Raw genomic sequence first — 20,445 nt, 5'->3', positions numbered from 1 at the left:
AGTTCACTTTCACACTGCACTGTGTCAACCAAACCAAACCCCTTGAGCAACTTGTTCCTCCCTTCCAAGTCAATGGGAGAAAGCGCAGACGGAGAACTGAAAGGGGATAATAATCGAGAGGAATTGTCCAGGAAGGCTATGGCTAGGCTACATCTCCCTAAATGCATTCGACTTTCAAGGCAAGCCAACTAGAGTTCAATGAAAGTAATGAAAGTCACACCAACAGGGTGCTAACTTATACAAGATAATTATACTGGTATCAAATGTCAACACTGTATTCATTTTGTCTTTTGTTTTAAACTACAACTAAAACCCTGTTTTACAGTGTCTGGTCTTTCGCAAAATTATCCCATCGTCATCCGAGAAGTGACAAAACAGTGACGAATAAAAACTTTTGGCAACCAGAATGTCAAATTGCTTGAAAGGAGGTAAAACTGGATTAATGTTGAGGTAAACTCCAGACCTCTGAATCCTGCAACATCTGGCCACTTTGCATGCTAAACTGCTTAACATTTTTCGTTTAAGGGCCCTGTGCGATTACTGGCCTGAAATGATGATAGCAGACAGAAAAAAAGGAAGTGGGCAAATGATGCCTGGAAGGGTCAGTGCGGTCATCGTACCTGTCCGAAACAGCTTTCATAAATTCATCGATCAGGTCATCGTAGGCCTGGCCTCGGACTCTCTTATGCCTCAGCCCAATGTAGAGGGGGTCCTTCAGTAGTGCCTGGAAAATAAATAAGTCATAAAAAAAATCAATACATAAAGGAGGTGGAAATTGATACCAGAAATTTCTAGAGACTTTGCAACATTCATTTTTACTGAGAGTCCTGCTGCTGAGCTTGCACACCTTTCTGTGAGACTTCACAGAAATTGCTCTGCAAATGCAATTCACACCAGATCAGCAGTCCCAAAAATTACTCAGTGATTCCATGATTAATTATGTGTACTCCTTCTGCTATTTAAAAAAAAAAAAGAGCAGAAACACATCTCTGCATGAGCTCTGACTAGTATTCCTACAGTTTTTGGACCTCTGTCATGACAGCCATGTGTTATAGTGAGTGAGAGCGGTTCCACCTGTGACATAAATTCACACCAATCTGCAGACACTTCTCAGAGTTAAGCAAATCTTTCAGTCAAACGATATGGTCATGATTTATGAAGAGTGGTGATTATAACTATGCAGCACCAGAAAAGCTGTGAGATCCCTCATATTGTGTTATTTTTGAAAGGAGCGTGCATTGCTTGAAATCTGTAGCTGTAGGAAACGAGTTCAGATTGGGGACAAACCGAACCCAGTGGATACAGCAAATCAGTGGGAGGATTAATATGACCTTTTGATCAGAACATCACAAAATTATAAAGAATGAAGGAACACCAATGTGAAGTATGAAGAGTTAGGAACTATATATCAGTGTCAGCCATTCAGAAGGAAATGAAAAGAAACAGAAAAGAGTTTTGAGTCAGGTGCAAGGAAAGGTCACCAGTACTTCTTTGACGAATACCTCTAAACCATTTTCACATTCTGTCAAGCTACACACACAAATTTAAATTTTCTGGGTGTAGAGTTGCGTTTCAGACAAAATATTCCAGCTCAGTCAGATGAGATGGAGAGCTTCTGTGGCTCTCAATTGAATTTAGGTCTGGGAAATTCAAACTCATGGTTCTGCTCTGATCTAAATCATCCCGTTGGGGTTCTGGCTGTATGTTTAGGGTCATGAATCTCCCACTTTGAAGTCTTTGACAGCCTCCAACATATATTCTTCCCAGCATTGCCATGTATTTAGCTCCATCCATCTTCCCTTCAACTACAACCCACCTCTCTCTCCCCGTTCAACTAAAGTGCTCTCACAGCAAAGTGACACCAACACCATGCATTTCCAGCTTGACTGTTGAGCTCCATTTGTTTTCCAACCAACTGAAAATTGCAACACTTGTTACATTTTCAGCTGGTGTGGTTCGCTTTCAAAATGCATTGTCGAATAATTTAAACCCTTTGAGCAAGTTGTTCGCCTCCTTTGCATGTGGTGGCACGTTTTCACGTTCACATTTTGTCCAAAAGGTCAGTGAACTGCTCTGCAGCTTAGTCATGCCGTACTGGCATAGGCAGCTCTTGCTTCTAGACATGTCAAATTAAAGGCTGCCATGAAGATGGGCTTGACTTTGAGAAGACATAAAGCAAACTTTCCATGGCATGGTCAACAGTCAGTACATCCAAGAACAGCTCAAAGAGCTTACCCTGGACATTTATTTAAAGATGGCAGCTCATTTCCTGGCATGTCCTTAACAGATAGTTATAGGGAGGGTTTGGCCGAGTTCATTGGTAACTAAAGCAGGGGAAACCTTTTTCTGGTAAGTAAGTAAAAGTTATTTATGTAGCGGTGTCATTATGGCGTTTCTCAAGGAAACTGGTTTTATGTCATTGTGAGATTATAATAAGAATTTAACACAAGCGATGCAAGAGCTTGGGAAAGAATGAAAAACTCGATGAAAGGCGGTGGATTCTATGAGTTCATTTAGAAATGGGGACCAAACCTGCTTCATGGGTGAAAGAGAAGAAGCCCTGAGTGGTTTTAAAGTGGTCCGATCTCATTGACCTGTGATGAGCTGCTGACATGAGTTGTCTTTCTGTCCTAGATTATCTTCTGTTATTTGACTGAGCTGTCCTTTCTATTCTACCGGCCTCTTTCTCTTGGAAATCAAACCTCTCATGAGAGGCAAAGCTATCTTTGCTCACTAAGACAACTATTGTCAAAATGTCAGCTTTATATAGCAATATGATGTGTTAATATTAATATTTAATCTATTACTTTATTCGTCCTGCTCGACAAAGTTTCAGTAGTGAAGAAGTTTATGTTACAAATTGGGCTGAAGCCTTTAATCTCAGGAAAGAGATACAAGAAGTCATGAGATCCATAACAGGCAAGAACTTTAGCTGTAAAGTCCCATCAGTGATCCACACACAAACAGCACATTGTCCAGGATCACATGGTACACTAATGAGCCAATGTTTGCGCTGAGCTTGGTCCTAAAGTCGTTAGACTGAGTTCTGCCTGTTTCGCTCATAATTTCTCTCTGACAGTGCTAGCAGGGCACAAGGACAGGAAGACATCTATGAAGATGTAATTTTTTTGCACAGACTAAGAAACTATGAAATATGAGGTTAGAATTACAGCTTTGGAAGTGCTGAAAGATTTTATTGCTTTGTACTTTAGTTAGTTTTCAAATGTAACATATAGTTAAAAATGGACATCTTTTGGGGCGTGCTGTGGTGGCGCAGGGGGTTAGCACGCCCCACGTTTGGAGGCCTTAGTCCTCGACGCGGACGTCGCGGGTTCCGGTAGTCGGGACTCCCGGTCCCGACGACCTCTTTCCCCCTCTCCTCGCCCTCTTTCCTGTCTGCCTACTGTCACAAAAATACGAGCCACTAGCACCGCAAAAACTCTTCGGAGAAAAAAATGGAAAAAAACATAAATAAATAAAAAATTGACATCTTAGAAAAACTAAGATTAAGTTTGAAAAGGATCGCTAACCGCAACACCATGGAACATCGGATGGCAAACGGACAATGCTTGTTTTGGTTATTACCTAAGAGGGCTGTTTTTCGAGGCCACCAGCAATGCATTGCCAGTAACTCTTTGCCAGACATGCATTCGATAGTAACCAACTACTTTACTGGCTAATGGATGGTTGGTTCACTCCCATCACTTCCATGACCACTTTGGGCTTCAATGACGCACCACAGATCCAACATTGTCCACACGCACGTATCTTCACCCAAGTTTAGAAATGTTGCTATCGAGTCAGGCTAATTTTGTCTTATTCTTCACTATCATTTTCAGGTCTACTTGTTATGTGGGTAATTGCAGCTGTGAATGATCCCTCCTGTAATCCAGGGAATGAGGATTAGCAATGAAAATTTGTGGTGCAATTGTTTCAAAAAGGTCAGTTTTAAAACTGTGCCTGGCTACTCTATGCCTCAAAACACGTCGCATTCTGTGCAACCTTGTTCAGATTGACCACCTCCTCAGTACCTGGGTAGGCAGGCTCTCCTTCATAACAAGTAGGTTTCCATCTTCCATGCAGTAAGGTTGTTATAATATCCATTGAAAAAAATAAAATAAAATCCTGCAACAAACACTGTAAAACTATGTGCCTCTGTCCTACAAATATATATGCTAACATACATGCTAACCAGCTACTGACTTTACAATTACTGCTAAGATAAACTGTCGCCTGGCTCATCCAGCGAAAACCACAAAGTAAATAAGTCCTAAAACCTTAAATTATAAGTTTGAAGAAAAGAAACTTCAACGTTGTGGGATCTGTCTGTTTAAGTTCTTGGATGTATTCATGACTCTCTATTAATCCCTACACCCACTCAAGGACTAACATAATCCTGTAATAGCAGTCATTTTAATAATTAGCCAAAGCAACCACTGCCTCGTACCCTCCCTCCCGCTCTTCCCCCATTATGCGTCCAGAATCGGGGCTGCAGAGTGAAGCAGGTTACCAAGAGGCCACATCCTAGCCTGCCGTCTTCGTGAGGCTAGTCGAGAAGAGCTACACACACACACACACGAACACCCGCGCACCCCCACACACACCCACACCCGCACACACACACCCACATGCACATGCACTCACAAAGCAGCTCCATTTATCCAATTACATCCCATTTAACTTGTCATCCTTTCAGAATGGCAGAAATAAAGAAACCTCAACCAGGGCTTGGCAGAATACAGTGAAATCTCAGTTATAAGTGTCTGCAGGGCAGAAACCAGAAAGTCCGATATATGTGCGCCTGCATGTATGTGTGCACGGTGTCTTGGGAAAATATTCATACCCCTTTAACCTTTTCGGAAACTTTAATGTGTTTAATTGGGGTTTTATGAGCTGTTAGTTTTTATCCCCATGCAAGACGTTCAAGACTTTGGGTTTTAATCGAAGTCCTGAGAAACAATTAGCTGTGCCACGGAAACTATTGCATGCTGATTACACTTGCACTTATTTATGATCCAAAACCTTTCCTCATTCTTTCTAAGAGTTGTGTAGATTTTTTTTTATGAAGTCTGTCTGAACTGCACAAAGGTAAGGACTAAAAATTGAAACAGACTGATGACTGAAAATGGCCAGAAGCAGTATACATGTGCTTTAAACTGTTATCGAAGATGGGACACACACTATGTAAAGATTTTCAAACACTAATGGACTCTTAATGACTTAAAAATAAAAATAAAAAATGAGAGCAAAGCTCATATTCCCTAAATATAAAAACCTCCTTGCAGTATTTATTTTTTGTTTGAAAAACATTATTAAAAGTTTGTTATCATAAGTTAAATTTGTGTTGTGTCTATGGACCTGAGGAAATGGCCATAAATCTAGAGAGAGAAAATCAAGTAGAATTTTGGGATGGAGAGGCTCATAAAGAAAGAGGTCCAGAGCTGCAGCAGTGTTACTGCTTTACTACCCTGTAAAGATTGAAAGCTAAAGTGGATGATTTGGCAGACCAATGAACAATTTTACTCAGTTAAGTTTGAACGGCATTAAAATAACTGACTATTGTATCTTTTGTGTGGTTTTTTTAGGGCGGGGGGTAATATGCTGGTACTTTTACGGCTGAAATGGAAACATTTCCTGTAAGCCAAATACTAATTAAATGATCAATGGGAAAGTTCCGTCAGATTGTGACTTTATGATTGATGAAAAACTGTGTGCTGCCATAACCCAGAAGGCGGCATAAAAAAACCTAAAAAATTAACCAATTACCAACTGCTTTTCTCCAAGCTGCTTTTCAGCACAGACTGGCAGAGAAAAAAAAAGGTACTTTCCCAAATGGCATGGGCAGAGATGCTTACCTCACCAAAGCACAGAGTGTTTCCTGATTGTAAACTGTGAAATGTGTTAGCTACACTTGGCTGACCTCTGAGGCATGACTAAGGAGGAATAATAACTTTACTTCTTTTTAAAACAACTATAGCCTTGGTAAATATATAATATACATTTGTGTTTGGATTTCCTCCCTCCCCCATCGGATCATCAAATGCATCTTTAAAAATCAGGCAGAGACAATTTGAGTGAATTCAAATGAGCAGTTTTGAAATGATTCTTTTATTAAGGGAAGAGGTGGTCTAAAACCGTATCGTTAGGCTGTTGAATTCTGAATAAAACTGGATTCTATTTAGGGTGTTCAAGTAGAAAGGGCAGAGCAAAAGCAACCCACTTCTCACATTTTGATTTGTGCTGAATTTTTAACATTGCGTCTCATTTTTGAGACGTCACTGCTTACCTCGTTGTCTGTGCCGACGTCCAGCGTGACGGGCAGGCACTGCTGGGGAGGCATTCCCCCACAGGCCGTGTAGAGGGCCAGCTTCCCCACTGGGATGCCCATGCCATGGCAACCCAGATCTCCCAGTCCCAGGATCCTCTCTCCGTCCGTCACACAAACAGCCTGTCAGTCAACACAACAAGTCAGTACGGTACCACATTACTCATTCCTCTATTAGAACTCTCAGCTAACATATTTGTTCAAATAAAACAAGGAAATACTCTAATGTCCATATTTCGCATATTTAAAAAGAAGCTATTTGATTTTGACAAATTAAACAGTGGCCTAGATTTGCCTAAAAATCAAAAAAAATTTCTCCATTCTCTCAGATCTGGTATGTATGTTCACGCATGTTTCCCCAGCAGAGTTTCCTCTACGTGTAATTGATGGTGCCACCACACCTTCAGAATGACGTACACTTTCTTTTTCATATAAGTTATAAAATGGGGAAAATGTTTTTATATATTTATGTACTGTATATAGCCTAAATTAACGCACTTATGATAACCGTGATCATTAAATATCATTAGATATTAAAATGTACTATTAGAAAAACCCACACTGATGCGTTGCTAACACCGGCTCCCGCCTGTCTAACTGCAACGTTTGTAGCGCGAATTGGGTTTTGCCCAATAAGTTTGGAAGTTTGGCTTATAAACTTCTCTAGCACATCACTCCTGAGACAGAATCTCAGAGCCTTGTTGGAAAATAGAGCAAAAGCCAAAAACGTCAGAAAATGTACATTTCTAACTAGAGAAGTCAAATCATACCTGCAGAGAGTATAGATGTATCACTCACGAGCGATTCTATTCTTTTGAACGGCTCTTTGTTGTGAACGGCAGGACTCCAGTCTCAGTTAGAGCTGCTCTTCGATTCTTTGTTTCGTCATGTTTGAACAAATATGAACTTTTACACTACGAAACCCTGCTCAGTGAGAGCACCAAATTTAATCAAACTTTCCTTTACTGCTTTACAAACGTCATTTATGTAACGCCTGATGTTAGAAAAAGAAACTTTTAGACTTTTACAAAAAAGTGTCACTGAAGGCGCAACACTTTCACAGCTTTTTTCCTCCAAAAATCTCACAATTTTTGAGTGTGGCTGATTAGTTTCCATGCTGTTTTTTCTTCTCCCTTCTTGCCAAATCTTGTTAATATGTTCCAGTGGCGGCTCGGGCTCATCAGAGAATGACAACCTTGGCTCCTTTGTGAAACGTTGAAAGTAGGACGTACCGACTGAGGTTACGATAAGACCACCTTGAGAACGCGCAGCAGCATTAGCAGAGCTCAGGTACAGTAAATGCCTTGCTGTTGACAGCTGTGAACAGGTGGCTGCAGCCGCAGGTACAGCCGACATGTGAGGAATGCCTGGTGGTGTCGTCATGCTGCTGAGAGCGTGACGTGTTCTTTTATTTATGAAGTGCAAAGAGGGCAAGAGACTGTTTAGCTCAGGGGTCTCAAACTCCAGTCCTCGAGGGCCGCAGTCCTGCAGTTTTTAGATGTGCCACAGGTACAAAACATTGGAATGAAATGACTTAATGACCTCCTCCTTGTGTAGATCAGTTTTCCAGAGCCTTAATGACCTAATTATTCTGTTCAGGTGTGGTGCAGCAGAGGCACATCTAAAAGTTGCAAGACTGCGGCCCTCAAGGACTGGAGTTTGACACCCCTGACTTTAGCTTTACTCTGAGGTAGGAGAAATCAGTCTAGGGTTAACCAATCTCAGTCTAAGGCAGTGGTTCCCAAAGATTTTCTTCTGGGCCCCCCTATGGATTACAATAAAATACCGCCCCCACCCCCCCAAAAAATCAACTGGGCACACACATTGTTCAACCAGACATAAACCTATACATATATTTTGTTTTCAAACTCCACTGAAGTTTATTTCACACTTCAGGTTGCAACAAAACAAACTACAAACCATCTTTACAGTGAAACACTTTTGTGTAACTGTTTTTTTGTTTTTTCATTCATCCATACTGCTTCCCGCACCCCACCTGCAAGCGGGGTTCCCACACTTTGGGAACCACTGGTGTAAGGTTACCCTGATGTGAATAACGGCTCAGAATTTGTATTAGTGTTTTCACAATTGAGATAAAATTTCCATAATCCTCAAACTTTGTTTTAAGGAAATCTCTGGTCAGAGTAGAATTGTCTAATTTAGATTAAAAAAAATCATATTTACTTTAAGAAAAATAGTGAAATAGCCTTATAATTTAGCAAAATAGGAGTTTAATCAAGTACTTTAATGTCGTTCGCAAGTTGGCAGTGTTGTACAGTGTTCTGTCAACATGGACTGAATGTGAATTATCAGAACAGTTATTCTTGGGAGAACTGTCAAAATGGGTTTTTTTTTATGTGTGTGTTTGTTTGCTGACTCATAACCAAGCACTTTGACACCCTGGGCAGGAAGCCATATTGCTTTTATGAAAAAATGTTGGGAAAAAGATTTATTTTCCACATCTTGGGATTTGCTTTTTGGAGGGATATGACTAATAACTGGTTCCATGGGCCCTGGCTTCTCTGCAGTAGACTTTGTTTGATTTATTTCTGTGTATTTTTCTTACAGTACACACTGTTTTATGTCAAAATTGATCAGTTGCCATTTATTAGTTCTGACCAATAAAATCCACAATATTAAAAAGTCCCACTTTTTGCCTGTAAGTACATTCGAAAACAACATATTCTGTGATGCACTTTGGTTCGAGTTCAGCACAAAAACCCCCCAAAAGCTTTCAAGTCAAAGGTTTACCTTTATGTCCTTTTCTGGCCAGTTTTGGAGAATTGAAGCAATGTGCCCTCGGTCGTGAACAGTGATGAAAAGCCCCCTGAAATCACACAAAAACACACAAACTTCAGCTGCCTTTCTGAGAACGTGGTTTTGTCACTTTCTGGGTTTCTTTTTTGTAAAAAGTGCTGCATATCCCTTAAACATTAGATGCAACACAAAAGCAGCACACCACTCCTTTTGAGCTTTGAATGAGAAGCAGCTTTAACCTCGGAGACTGATGTTTAGCTGGTTGTTTTTCCCCAGCTTTTCTTTGTTTGACCAAAACTTTATTAAATTCTGATGGCACCTAAGTGCAACTTTAGTGTTGATCCCAGAGCTCAGGACCCCTAAGAACTGTGTTTAAGACACCGAGACAATTCAAAATATTCATTTAGCTTAGAATCACACCCTTTAAAAGAATCTTCCCTCCTTTATTATCCTGCTCAGTAGCATCCATGTCCTTTGATCCAAGACAACTTGAAGGAAAACAGTTCTTCTCCAAGGGTGAGAAAAAAAAAAACAGGCAGCATTATTCCAGTCTAATGCTTGCATTGTGTTAGAATTTTGCAAAAACGTACTGACATTTTTTGATAATTTAGTAGAACTCAGGTCACTACTGGTGAGCACAAGTAAAGCAAAACAAAAATAAATCCTGAAAGGAAATGCAGCGGCGGAAGAAACAAGCCACAAACATGTCACGCTAAGACGCCAAGCTGAGGTAACCACAGGTTGTAGTTTCAGGTGAGCTACAACCTGCAAGCACAAAGAACAGCTTTAATATCTGATTCTGGCAAGTTGAAGACTTTCAAAAGTAAAAAGGATTCAACTTCAGATGTTTGTGTTTCGTGTGACCCCAGTTAAACTCAGAGGTCACAGGTTGTAAAGAGCGACGGCGGCCTGAGGCTCTGGCATGTTTGCTTTGCAGGGAAAACCGTATTGTCTCCTCTGATTGATTATACAGGTCAAACACACCTGAGGCCATCAGAAAAGCTTACACCTTTTTATGTTTTAAAAAGGTACAAACTTGAAGAATTTGGGTTTTAAATTAGTCCTTACATACATATATATGCAAATAAGCTTAGAAATAGGTAAATCTCTTATGACTACTAGTTGCTGTAGTAAGTTACATTTGATCAGTTTAATAGTTAATTAAAATTTAATTAACTATTTTTTTTATTTTTTTATTACTGTTCAGGGTTGTTGGCCTTACATGTTTGAAATGAAGTATTTAACAAAAACCGAGAACTGTTTCTTTAAAAAATAAAAAGTAAAGAAGAAATAACGAGAAGTACTGGGATAACGGGTTTTTTTTTTGTGCTTCTATGTTAGCGAAAGTGAAAAGTTCAACTTAATAAGTATTAGATAAAAAACATTATGGTGATTTGCAGTGTTTTTGAAAATAAATTGATGCTAATGCTATATGCTCCGAGGTGTAATAGCAACCAGAAATTATGGTTTGGTAAACAGCTTTAAAGTAACAGGGTTGGTACGTTTCAGTCAAATGTATACTTTACCTGTATTCAACAGTGAAGAAAGTATGTTCAGATTTTGACAAAAATGCGTCAAAATTAACTTAAGACTTAAATCTTAAGTCTCATTAAGCCTCAAGTCTCAATGGGACTTAAATCTCTTTTAAGTCCCATTGAGTACTTAAAGGAGATTTGCTTTGATTTAGTCAGTTAATAAACGATAAGCGGGTGAAAAAAGGGATGGAAAGACGGATCATAAACAATTACTAAAAAGAAAGAAAAAAAATGAAAATAGTTAATGTATATGTACAAAGAGAGGGAAAGGAAAGAGAGATTGACTTTTAGTAACCAAACACTGACTGCTGTAATTTATCCTTCCACCGCAAAGTTCACAGGAGGGTCACCAGGCCACAGACATCTGGCATTTTCCTTTATTTACATTGTAAACTTTATCTGTGCAGTGATCCACACTGACATTTCTACACTGCTGTGCAAAAAACAAAACAAAACAAAAAAAACTTTTCCAGGTGGCGCCGATCCTTTAAGGTGGCTTAAGAGACTATTGTTAATATTATTACAGACAGCGCTGACATTAGACTTGTTCCATAAAAATGAAAGTTGGCGAAGAAGAAAAAAAAGGAGAAAAACCTAAAACTAAAATGACGGATCAAATCAGACAGGCAGACTGACAGTAATTCCTAATCTGTGCCGTCTTGAAACTCACCAAAAACATTTTGGGTTCACCTTTCAGTTATTTGCTCCTCCTTCTTAGCTTATATTCCTCCAGTGTGTATGTTTAGGGCTGCTGTCAACCTCCTGACCTATGACCTGAGAGAAGCCCTTAGAACTTTAGCACCACTAATAATCTACAGACATCTCATTAAGTCAGGATTCATGCTGCTTTAAATTCATTAGCGCTTTTTATGAAGGTAACAGTCTCACTGAAGTAGAATTTCCAATACATAATCCTATTATTTTTTTTTTAGCATAGATGTCAATGTTCAATGCATCATCCACTCCATGTACAAATCAGTAGCTGATTGATTCATTCACCTGTTTGCGCTGATGTTTTATGTTTGACTTTTGCAGATTAAATGGCAACAATCGACAGCAGACGTCTGGTGAGGAAAGCTCTCTTCATACGAAGATAATAACGGGAACATGAAGTGTAAAGAAAACAACCCGATGACCCGAAAGCAACCTCCCATCTTTGACCTCTGCCCACACTAAACACCACCAGCCGCCATTCTTCACGCCAATTTCATAACCTTAATCCTCGGTTTGCCGGGTGTCGTCAAAGGCACGCTGACAACATGAGCACCAATCACTGAAAAAGAGCGTGAAATTAGTGGGAAAGGTCAAAGTCGTGCAATATAAGGTTTCTCTAACTGATTAGGTCCTAAATCCATAATGACAGACAATGTTTTAAGGGTCTCGGGTATCCTGGAAGAGAGCAAAGGATTTGGCTGTTGATTTTCAACATTTATTTAAAAACAGACTGCTGGTGTTGATACCCAGCTATGTGAATCTTTTAACAGCGTAGATGTTCACAGGGTAGATTTTTTTCATATACAGTATATGTTTGAAGTCGACATGTAAAAATGCAGCAGATGTGTCTCTGTTGGTAATGACGTTATCCTAAAAGGGGAAGTTTTGTGTTTTCCAGACATATAGTGGCATTTTATAGCACAATCAAGTAACTATGTTAACCTCAGTTGATATAAAAATGCTACATATCAAAAATAACTTTACTTCCCAAATAATTGCCTTGAAATTGGACCTTTGTCTCTTTAAAAACTTCTGGCTTACTGAAACTCCGCCTTCAGGAAGTCATCACAACATGGCTCCTCTATTAACCCTTTAGCAACGTTTTTACCAGCATTGCGTTGAGAAGTCAACGAGAGTTTAAAAAAATTCTCAAACATGCATGAAAAAAAATCTAACTAACACTCCAGGTGTGTTTTTGATGAGGGGATAACATTATATAACATAAAGTAAAGCTGAAAAAAGATTTTACATAACACTGCACCTTTAACAGTAAGAGACTAGGACGTCAAAGGTAAAGGAAGTTTATTTTCTTCAGACATTACCTCACTTTTGACTGATTTCAGTCAGAGAGAAATCTGTGTGGTCGGTGTTATGAAGCTACAGCTAACCTGAACTGATTGTTATGAGCAATAAATAGACCACAGCCTGTGAATATCTGGTTGATAAATCAGACGTACCCTTTAACAGCTTTCATATGTCAGACATTCTCCCCGGTTACAAGATATACCAAGTTTTCTTGAGAGTCAAGTCCCAACCCAGCTCCCTGATTTAAACCTCAAGTTTTTAGAGGGTGAATATAAGTTAAGTCTTTCGTCTATCTTTGCCAACTGCATGTGATAAAAAAAAACAAGTGTGCAGTTTTGTGCCTGTCAGTCACCATAGATAATGCTCTTGTCTCACCAACGCCCTCCTCGAAATTCTGTCTTTAACGTCTCCTTTAAAGAAAGAGAAAAAAACCCACTTAGGTCCTTTTAATTCTAGTCTGTGGTCCATGACAATGACAATTGAGATAATAGAAGGGAGACACCTTTGGTTTGGGCTGACCAAAAGTACTTGGACCACATTTTGGCCACCGTTTTATTGGTAGATTTGACTTTGCTGTTGCATGTATTCTTGGGGCAATGAATACAATACTGAATGGTCTTTCATGAACTAAGTTGTCATTCTCCTAAAACAAGCTTGGACATAAATCTCCTGTCTCGCTCCTGACTTGTACCAGATATCACCTTTAACCCTAGAGACGGGGTATTTCAGATCCCCCAAGTTTTTTATTTTGAAGCTTTTACAAGGTTTTTTTTTTTTGCCGTGGTTTTGGAAATAAAAGAGCAAAGTCAAGATGACAAGCTACACTGACTTACCATCTTGGGTCCAACTGTACCGTCACTTTCATCTTTTTGACCAAATATGCTCAAAAATAGTGAAACACCAAACAATTTGTTGCTCTTCTTAAATGTTGGTGTCCAACGTATTATCAACAAATCAACTATTTGCAGATATTTTAAACCTATTTCGTGTCCTTTTATGTTTACGGTTGAACATTGCTCTAGTTATTATCAATAGACAATGGTCTTTTACAGATATGCCCATATTTGGATGACATTCAGACCTGATAGTCCTGTAGACTTATTTCGACGGGGGGCGAAAATTGCAACATTTGCTAGATTTTCAGCACATTGCACTATGTCAAATGAACTAAACCCTTAGAACAATCTATTTCCTCTCTCACCTGTGGTGGCGCTGCACCAAGAACCATTGGAGGAAAAGACACAAAAACCTCTGAAGAAGACACGGACACAAATTCTCTTTTCACAAACTGTAAAGAAAAATGGAGTGGCATCAGATTTTAGCGGTTGTAGGATTACTCTTATCATTGGGAAAAGACTATAGCCCATTTCTCCAGCTGACGGTGGACACTCAGGTTTATTTTGGTTGTATTTAAAACCAGAATGCTCTATGCTGCAGTCCACTTCCTGTTTTTGGAGTTGTCTCTGGTCTGCTAATATCCAGATACGTATTTGAATAGCAGCGAAGTTCACTCTAACCAAACTGAGATCTAGGTTTGTAGGTGGACCAGAGTTCGCTTTTTTTGGTCCGCATCAGAGTTTGATTGCTCATTCACACCTCCCCAAACAAACCAGACATTCTAGACAAAGTAACTACAGTGGCATTAAAGCAGACTGGGGCTGGTGTGAATGCACCTTAAATTAGTTCTGTTTCTCACGTTCTTTATGGACCTTCTGTTCTAGAGACTGACTGAAATCCTCCCCAACTGGTGAACCACTTTCACGGAAATCTCTCTGGCAAAATCTGTATTGAAGGTTTTAAAGCATTCCCTTCTTGTGTTGTTCTTTCTACAGCTCTGATTCTGCCAGTGATGCATATTTGAAAACTGGATTGTCTGGAAGGAAAAGAGACTGGCAGATTAATTGCATGGATTGTGAATTAATCCTACACACAAACAACTATTGCCATTACAAAGAAACTAATAGAAAATCTCTATGTTCAGAAGTGTGCTTTGTACTGACTTTCCATTACAGTGTGGTGTCAAGCACAGTACAAGGCCCTAGGTACATAAAAGCTGACAGACGTCCAAAATATGCTAGTAAGAGAATCAGTTTTATTCGGCAGGGGGGGAAACCCCTTGTGGAGATCTCTGGCTTTTGGAAAGTAGTTCAAACAGGATCGTCCTTCCAAAATTAACACACTAGATCCGGCTTCCAGACCAGTTGTTGGGATATTTGAGGTTTCATTTTATTAAGCCAAGGAAGTTCAACAGGCTCTTGCAAGAAGGCAGTTTTCATTAACAGGAGATTATTAATTTGAATTTCATTAAAGGGGATTATTTACCTTGGTTAGAGTTTAAATGGTGATTCAAAATAAACACAAAGGCTTAAAAAGAAAAGAAGAATTTAAATTAGACTTGTTGCAGCCAAAGTTTAATGTCAGAAACAAGCAGAGTGTGGTCTCTATCTATTTAAAAATCCAGGGAATAATGTTTATCATAATTAAAACATTACTGGTCCAGGGATGTTCAGTATTGTTGACTGACTCTTAAGACAATTTTCATTTAGAAAAGGACAAATGTCTATTTTAAATGTGCTGGCCTATTTTGGTGTCATAAAAAGTTCTGCCAGCAGGAATGACTTGTCATATTGGCCAAAACTATTCGCACAAACTTTTGATTACTTCCTCAGTATTATATTTCAATCTGATTGTTTTCCCTTCATCCTATTAATGACAGACTTTGGTGCAGGTCATTTTACTGTAAGAAATCTGAGCAGAATGCTTGACGTGCACACAGACATTCAAAGCACCTTCATGGAGACAGAGTTCTATGTCTGGACATGATATCCAACCACAGGTTGTAGAAAAAAGGAATGACAGCCCAATATTTATGCCCTAAAACTGCTGGTTTCCACTTTCATGCTTCCTTAGCTGCAATTTAATAAATTAATGGTGTTCAGCAGAAATAAGGAGAAGTCATTCATTCTGGCGCACTTCACAACCGCCAGTTTCAATTAACTTTATTGGGATATTATGTGATAGAGCATTATGAGGTAGCCCATAAATTGTGAAGTGGAAGGTAAAAGATGCATGACATGCAGACATATTTACAGAAAGAGAGCTCTGAAAAAGAGTGTCAGGGATTTGTGTTAACCCCCATCTTACTTTAAAGATTAGTGAACAAACAGCAGCAAAACCCTACGGTGGCCCTGAGGTGCAAACCACTTCAACAATTCACTAAACACAACTACAAATTTCAAAACGCAATAACATCAAGTACAAATTAAGAAAACACAACAATAACAAAAGAGAAGACGTAGGTCCCAGTGGGAAACCCAAGACATTGCTGATTTTACGACATCACTTTTGACTTTACCACTGGAAGTTATTCTGGCCTTAGCACGTTTGTTGAAAATGTTACCGGTGATGCAAATGACACTGCTGCTATGCAAGAATATTTTCAGTCGGGACATACTACAAAGCTAGGCTGTGTTCTTTTACACAGTTTGGGCAAAACAACACAGTACTCTGACTGTCTGCCTATCTAAACCAAGGGAGAGCGAATGCCAGAATAATACTGGTCTAAAGCCAAAAGTGGTGTCGTCCAATCAGAGATGTCATAGGTTTTCCATTGGGATGTATGTCTACAATTTTGTCAATATTGTCATATTTTCTTAATTTGTAATTGAGCTTGCAGCCAGTTAACATTGCTGTGTTTTTGAATATGTTGTATTTTTGAAATTTGTAGTTGTGTTTAGTGAACTGCTCAGGTGTTTTGCACTTCGGGGCCACCGTACAAAACGTTGCCAACAATTAAAAAAGAAGCCATAGCAGTGATCTAGGAAACATGGTGAACATGTGGAAGGAAAAGCTCTGATCACATGACACATATGTGATCATGTGAAAACGTGGTGAAAAGCTGGCACTACACATTACTCTGACATAATGAAACATGCAGGCGGAATAAATGTAATTGTGATGATATTGCTGAACATCTTTAGCTTCATGTGTATTGAAAGTAATCGTCAAATGAGGGAATCAAGGGCAGTGAAAGTCCATCAAACAGGCCAAAAATATTATTGATATGCAGAATTTGCATGTATTATACTTAAAATATAGCTTGCCAACACTTGTAGCCCTTGTTTTGATGTGTGAATAGTTCAAGGGAAAGTAGTACTTTTGCAAGGCAAGACATATTGCTACATAGTTTGGCTGTAAATCACCACACACACACAAAACTGCCACATAACTGTTTTGTTTTCATTAAGAGGCCTTCAACAGAAGCCTAAGATTGAATTAGGCTAGCTTTGCAAAAACACGCAGAAGTTACGATTCCGTCAGCCAAGCAGCTGACAGTACCAATACAGCAGAAACAAAATAAAACTCAGCAATAACATGGGGTCTGGCATGGTGGTTAAAAAAAAAGGAAAGAAAAATCACATTCCTGCAGCAGTTTCAGTTGACACAAACTCCGTTTAGATTAAAGATACCACAATAAAATGGAAATGAAACATGCAACAGAGCTTTGTATGAACACAAAAATGAGTTGGGGAACAATCTTCCATCAGTTCAACACACTTATTATATGTACCCATAATCCAGCATTTCATCTCTGTCAATTATGTCCATAATAGTTCAATCAGAGAAGAAAAACTAAAGGGGAAAACAGGATTAAGAGAAGTGCTAGGTGTGGGTATTTTTCTGGGAATTTCTCAACACACTAAAAAGGCAAATACCCAGTCATTTTAGTTATTGTCACTTCAACATGAAAAATTACAGGCAGAAAATTTCCACTCCTACTGATTCACTTTCCTTTTGCTTCACGCCCTCCTTTCATTGTGCAGCATGGCTTTCTAGAGATACAATCCTCTCCTTTTCTAAGAGGGTTTAACAGGATTCCATTATATAATGAGGTTTCAACATGTTGCTTAGATATCCTTGTCTTTGCACACCAAGCGAGAGCCACTTCCAGGCATTGGCCTCAGAAAACCATAACCCAGCTCCCACCTCATTCCACAGCAGCCCACTGAAGACATCCACACTCACAGACCTTTAGGAAGCTTTTCCAAGCTTTGGGAAGCGGGTAACTGCAGGGAATTCAAGAGGAATGAGAAAATAGTTTACCAAAGACGACTGATCGTTGCTCATTTAGGTTAATACGATGAGACAAAAGTGTATGAAAAGACCACGGCCAATGTACAGGTGGCAAGAGAAGGAAGTGAGACAATAGACTTCTCTAATTTGTCTTCCGTAGTGGAAGTTTCTCTGCGAGAACTCAGGGCTGAGAACCTTCAGGAAAAGGTCTGTTCTGGTCCAAACGCCTTGCAAAGGGAATAAAAAGGGACGGAACTGATGAACCCAGCTGGTTAATAGATGAGATTCATACGTCTGCGCCCAGCTTTTCCACTCATCTCCCTTCTGGCTCACGGGCTGGGCTGACATTTGAGGCACGTCAGTGACGTCTGGTGTGGGATGCGACGCGACATTCAGAGGAAACCGGTTGTTCCTTAAGTAAAAACCGACCACAGGTCAGTTGAATGCCGCATTGCGTTTCCAGCACTGGTTTGACAATAGATCATGGGAACATTTGGATCAGCCCAAATACAAATAACTCTCATAGTTTTAAAAGAAAAACACCGACAGACAATGATGATGACGGAAAAGCTAGAGCTTTTGTAAAAAGCTGAGGACTGACTGAATGACAATGATTCATGGTCCATGACATTGTCAGTGACAGTCAGACAAAAATATGGATTTCCGTTTCAGATTGTCTGAGGTGGCAGCAGGGTAGCTGTTAGCGTCCACTATGAAGCAGATGGAAAAGAGCTTTTAAAGTATCAGATTTTTCACTCTCTACCGCTAAGGAGATAACTCATGGAGTATGACACACCAAGTAAGAACGTAAATAAAAAACCAGTATATACTTTACTGTAGATTAATAGGTAAAAAAGTCAGGAGCCCCACATGTTTATGTTCTCAAAAGCATTTTAGTATGCTAAAAGATGGCCTTTAAATTTACATCGGGATTGGAGAATGTGGAACATTGAGACAGTTGAAACCTGAAACCAACTGAAGGAAAAAGTTTAGGTGGTCATTAAATGTCTAAAACCAATGATTAAAATCAGCAGACAAACTACTTCATCATGGTTTTATTCATCCCTTAAGTTATTTTCGGATCTGATTATGTTGTTTTATTCAATGTCTTTTAAGAAAGAGATTTGCTCCAATGCTCCAGCAATGATTTGCTGCTGATTTGGATGAGGGTCCCTCCACAAAGCGATGACTAATCATGATACTTCAGTCATTATTGCACCTATGTAAAACGGATTGTTTTTAGGAGGTCAGTCCCGCAGACTGAAGCTAACCACTTGAAAAAAAACCCCCCACCACTTTAAAAAAAACATAGCTCATCTTGAATAAGATGGTTATGTGCACCGAGGCCGATGAGGATTTACACAAAAACCGTGGGCTACAAATGGGACCGGAGTGTAAAAATCTATTTAAAAAAAATAGATTGTATGTTATTTTTGCCATAACATACAACTCTGTAAATATTTAAGAGCCCACTGCACTGAACTGAAAACCTCATGGTTATTCCACCAAATATTGATTTCTGATCTCTTCCTGAGTTAAAACATTAGTACTGTTGTTTCTAAATAAACATGAACTGGTTTTCTTTGCATTATTTGAGGTCTGAAAGCACTGCATCTTTTCCGTTAGTTTGACCATTTCTCATTTTCTACAAAATAAATACTAAATTTTTGCTTGGAATTTCAGAGACATGCCAGTAGTTCATAGAATAAAAGAACGATAGATAGATCGATAGACAGAGAGAAACTTTATTAAACCCTTTGGGATTTTCCCTGAGGGAAATTGTTCCTGTCTCCCACAGCCCGGCCCTATAGGCCCTCTGTTTCTGTTGTACTCCTGTTAGCCCTCCTTCCAGCCTCCAGAGAGGAGTTGAAGAGTTTAATTGCATGAGGGACATAGGAGTTCCTCAGTCTGTTGGTCCTGCACTTTGGCAGAAGCAGTCTCTCACTAAATCTGCTTTCCTGGCTGCTGATGACAGTGTGCAGAGGGTGGCTGACGCACTGAGTTATTCATTTTACTCAAACATATACTTATAAAGACTAAAATCAGAGAAACTGATCATTGTAGGTGATTTTTTACAGAGATGCTTGTGCCTTTTACACCACTTTTTTAAAATTTCAGACCATTGCTCTGACTCCAAGAGTCTTGAGTCTTTCGCCATCAGCTTGTGTTTCACAAAGGAAGATCACTGGTAGCTAACAATGATCCTACCACCACTTCCTGTGCAAATAATAATCGTTTTTTCTGTAAATAATTATATAACCCAGACATGCTGACAGTTTCAAACTTTAGAAAATAGCGTTCGCACAAGTCACTTTGAAGGATTTGTTTGACGATAGATGGTCAATTTTGTCTTGGCTCCACTTAGCTCCAGCCTATTCACCAACTAATCTAGATTAATAGTAAATGAAGACGCCTTGACTTATCTCTTGTAGGTAAGATATATGAACTTTTTTGCAAAATCTCACTTCAAAATTGCTCCGAGATCTCCTGGCCAGAGACATGTAGGATATGTGGACAGCAACGTAGCTCTTTTCTGATTGAACACAGATCACATCCAACTCCAAACATTTTTTCTTTTTAAGTTGCCATTCCCATCATCGACTTCAAAAGGTTTTTATGTGTCTAACAAAGTAACAGAAACTCTGACTGGAGCAGGATGGAGCCTGAAATCAAAGTAAATGTTCAGTTCTCCTAAATGGACATCAGGTCACACATCATAAAAACACTTCAAAGAGA

At 39.3% G+C, this 20,445-nt stretch overlaps 1 protein-coding gene across 2 annotated transcripts in view; it reads right to left on the bottom strand.

Moving 5' to 3' along the window:
- me1 (malic enzyme 1, NADP(+)-dependent, cytosolic) overlaps window positions 1-20,445 on the bottom strand; it is an 88,411-nt gene that overhangs the window by 16,268 nt on the left and 51,698 nt on the right. For both annotated transcript variants that reach the window (XM_032559184.1, XM_032559185.1), the window contains 3 exons: window positions 9,077-9,152; window positions 6,287-6,448; window positions 621-724 (listed from right to left, as the gene is read on the bottom strand). In XM_032559184.1, coding sequence (XP_032415075.1) covers window positions 621-724; window positions 6,287-6,448; window positions 9,077-9,152 — 342 coding nt within the window. The remainder of the gene's footprint in view (window positions 1-620; window positions 725-6,286; window positions 6,449-9,076; window positions 9,153-20,445) is intronic.

Source organism: Xiphophorus hellerii, chromosome 3 (genome assembly GCF_003331165.1).
Source record: "Xiphophorus hellerii strain 12219 chromosome 3, Xiphophorus_hellerii-4.1, whole genome shotgun sequence".
NCBI classification, from domain to species: Eukaryota; Metazoa; Chordata; class Actinopteri; order Cyprinodontiformes; family Poeciliidae; genus Xiphophorus; species Xiphophorus hellerii.
Note: the sequence above shows the minus strand (reverse complement) of the source record. Positions and strands in the feature narration are given on the sequence as shown.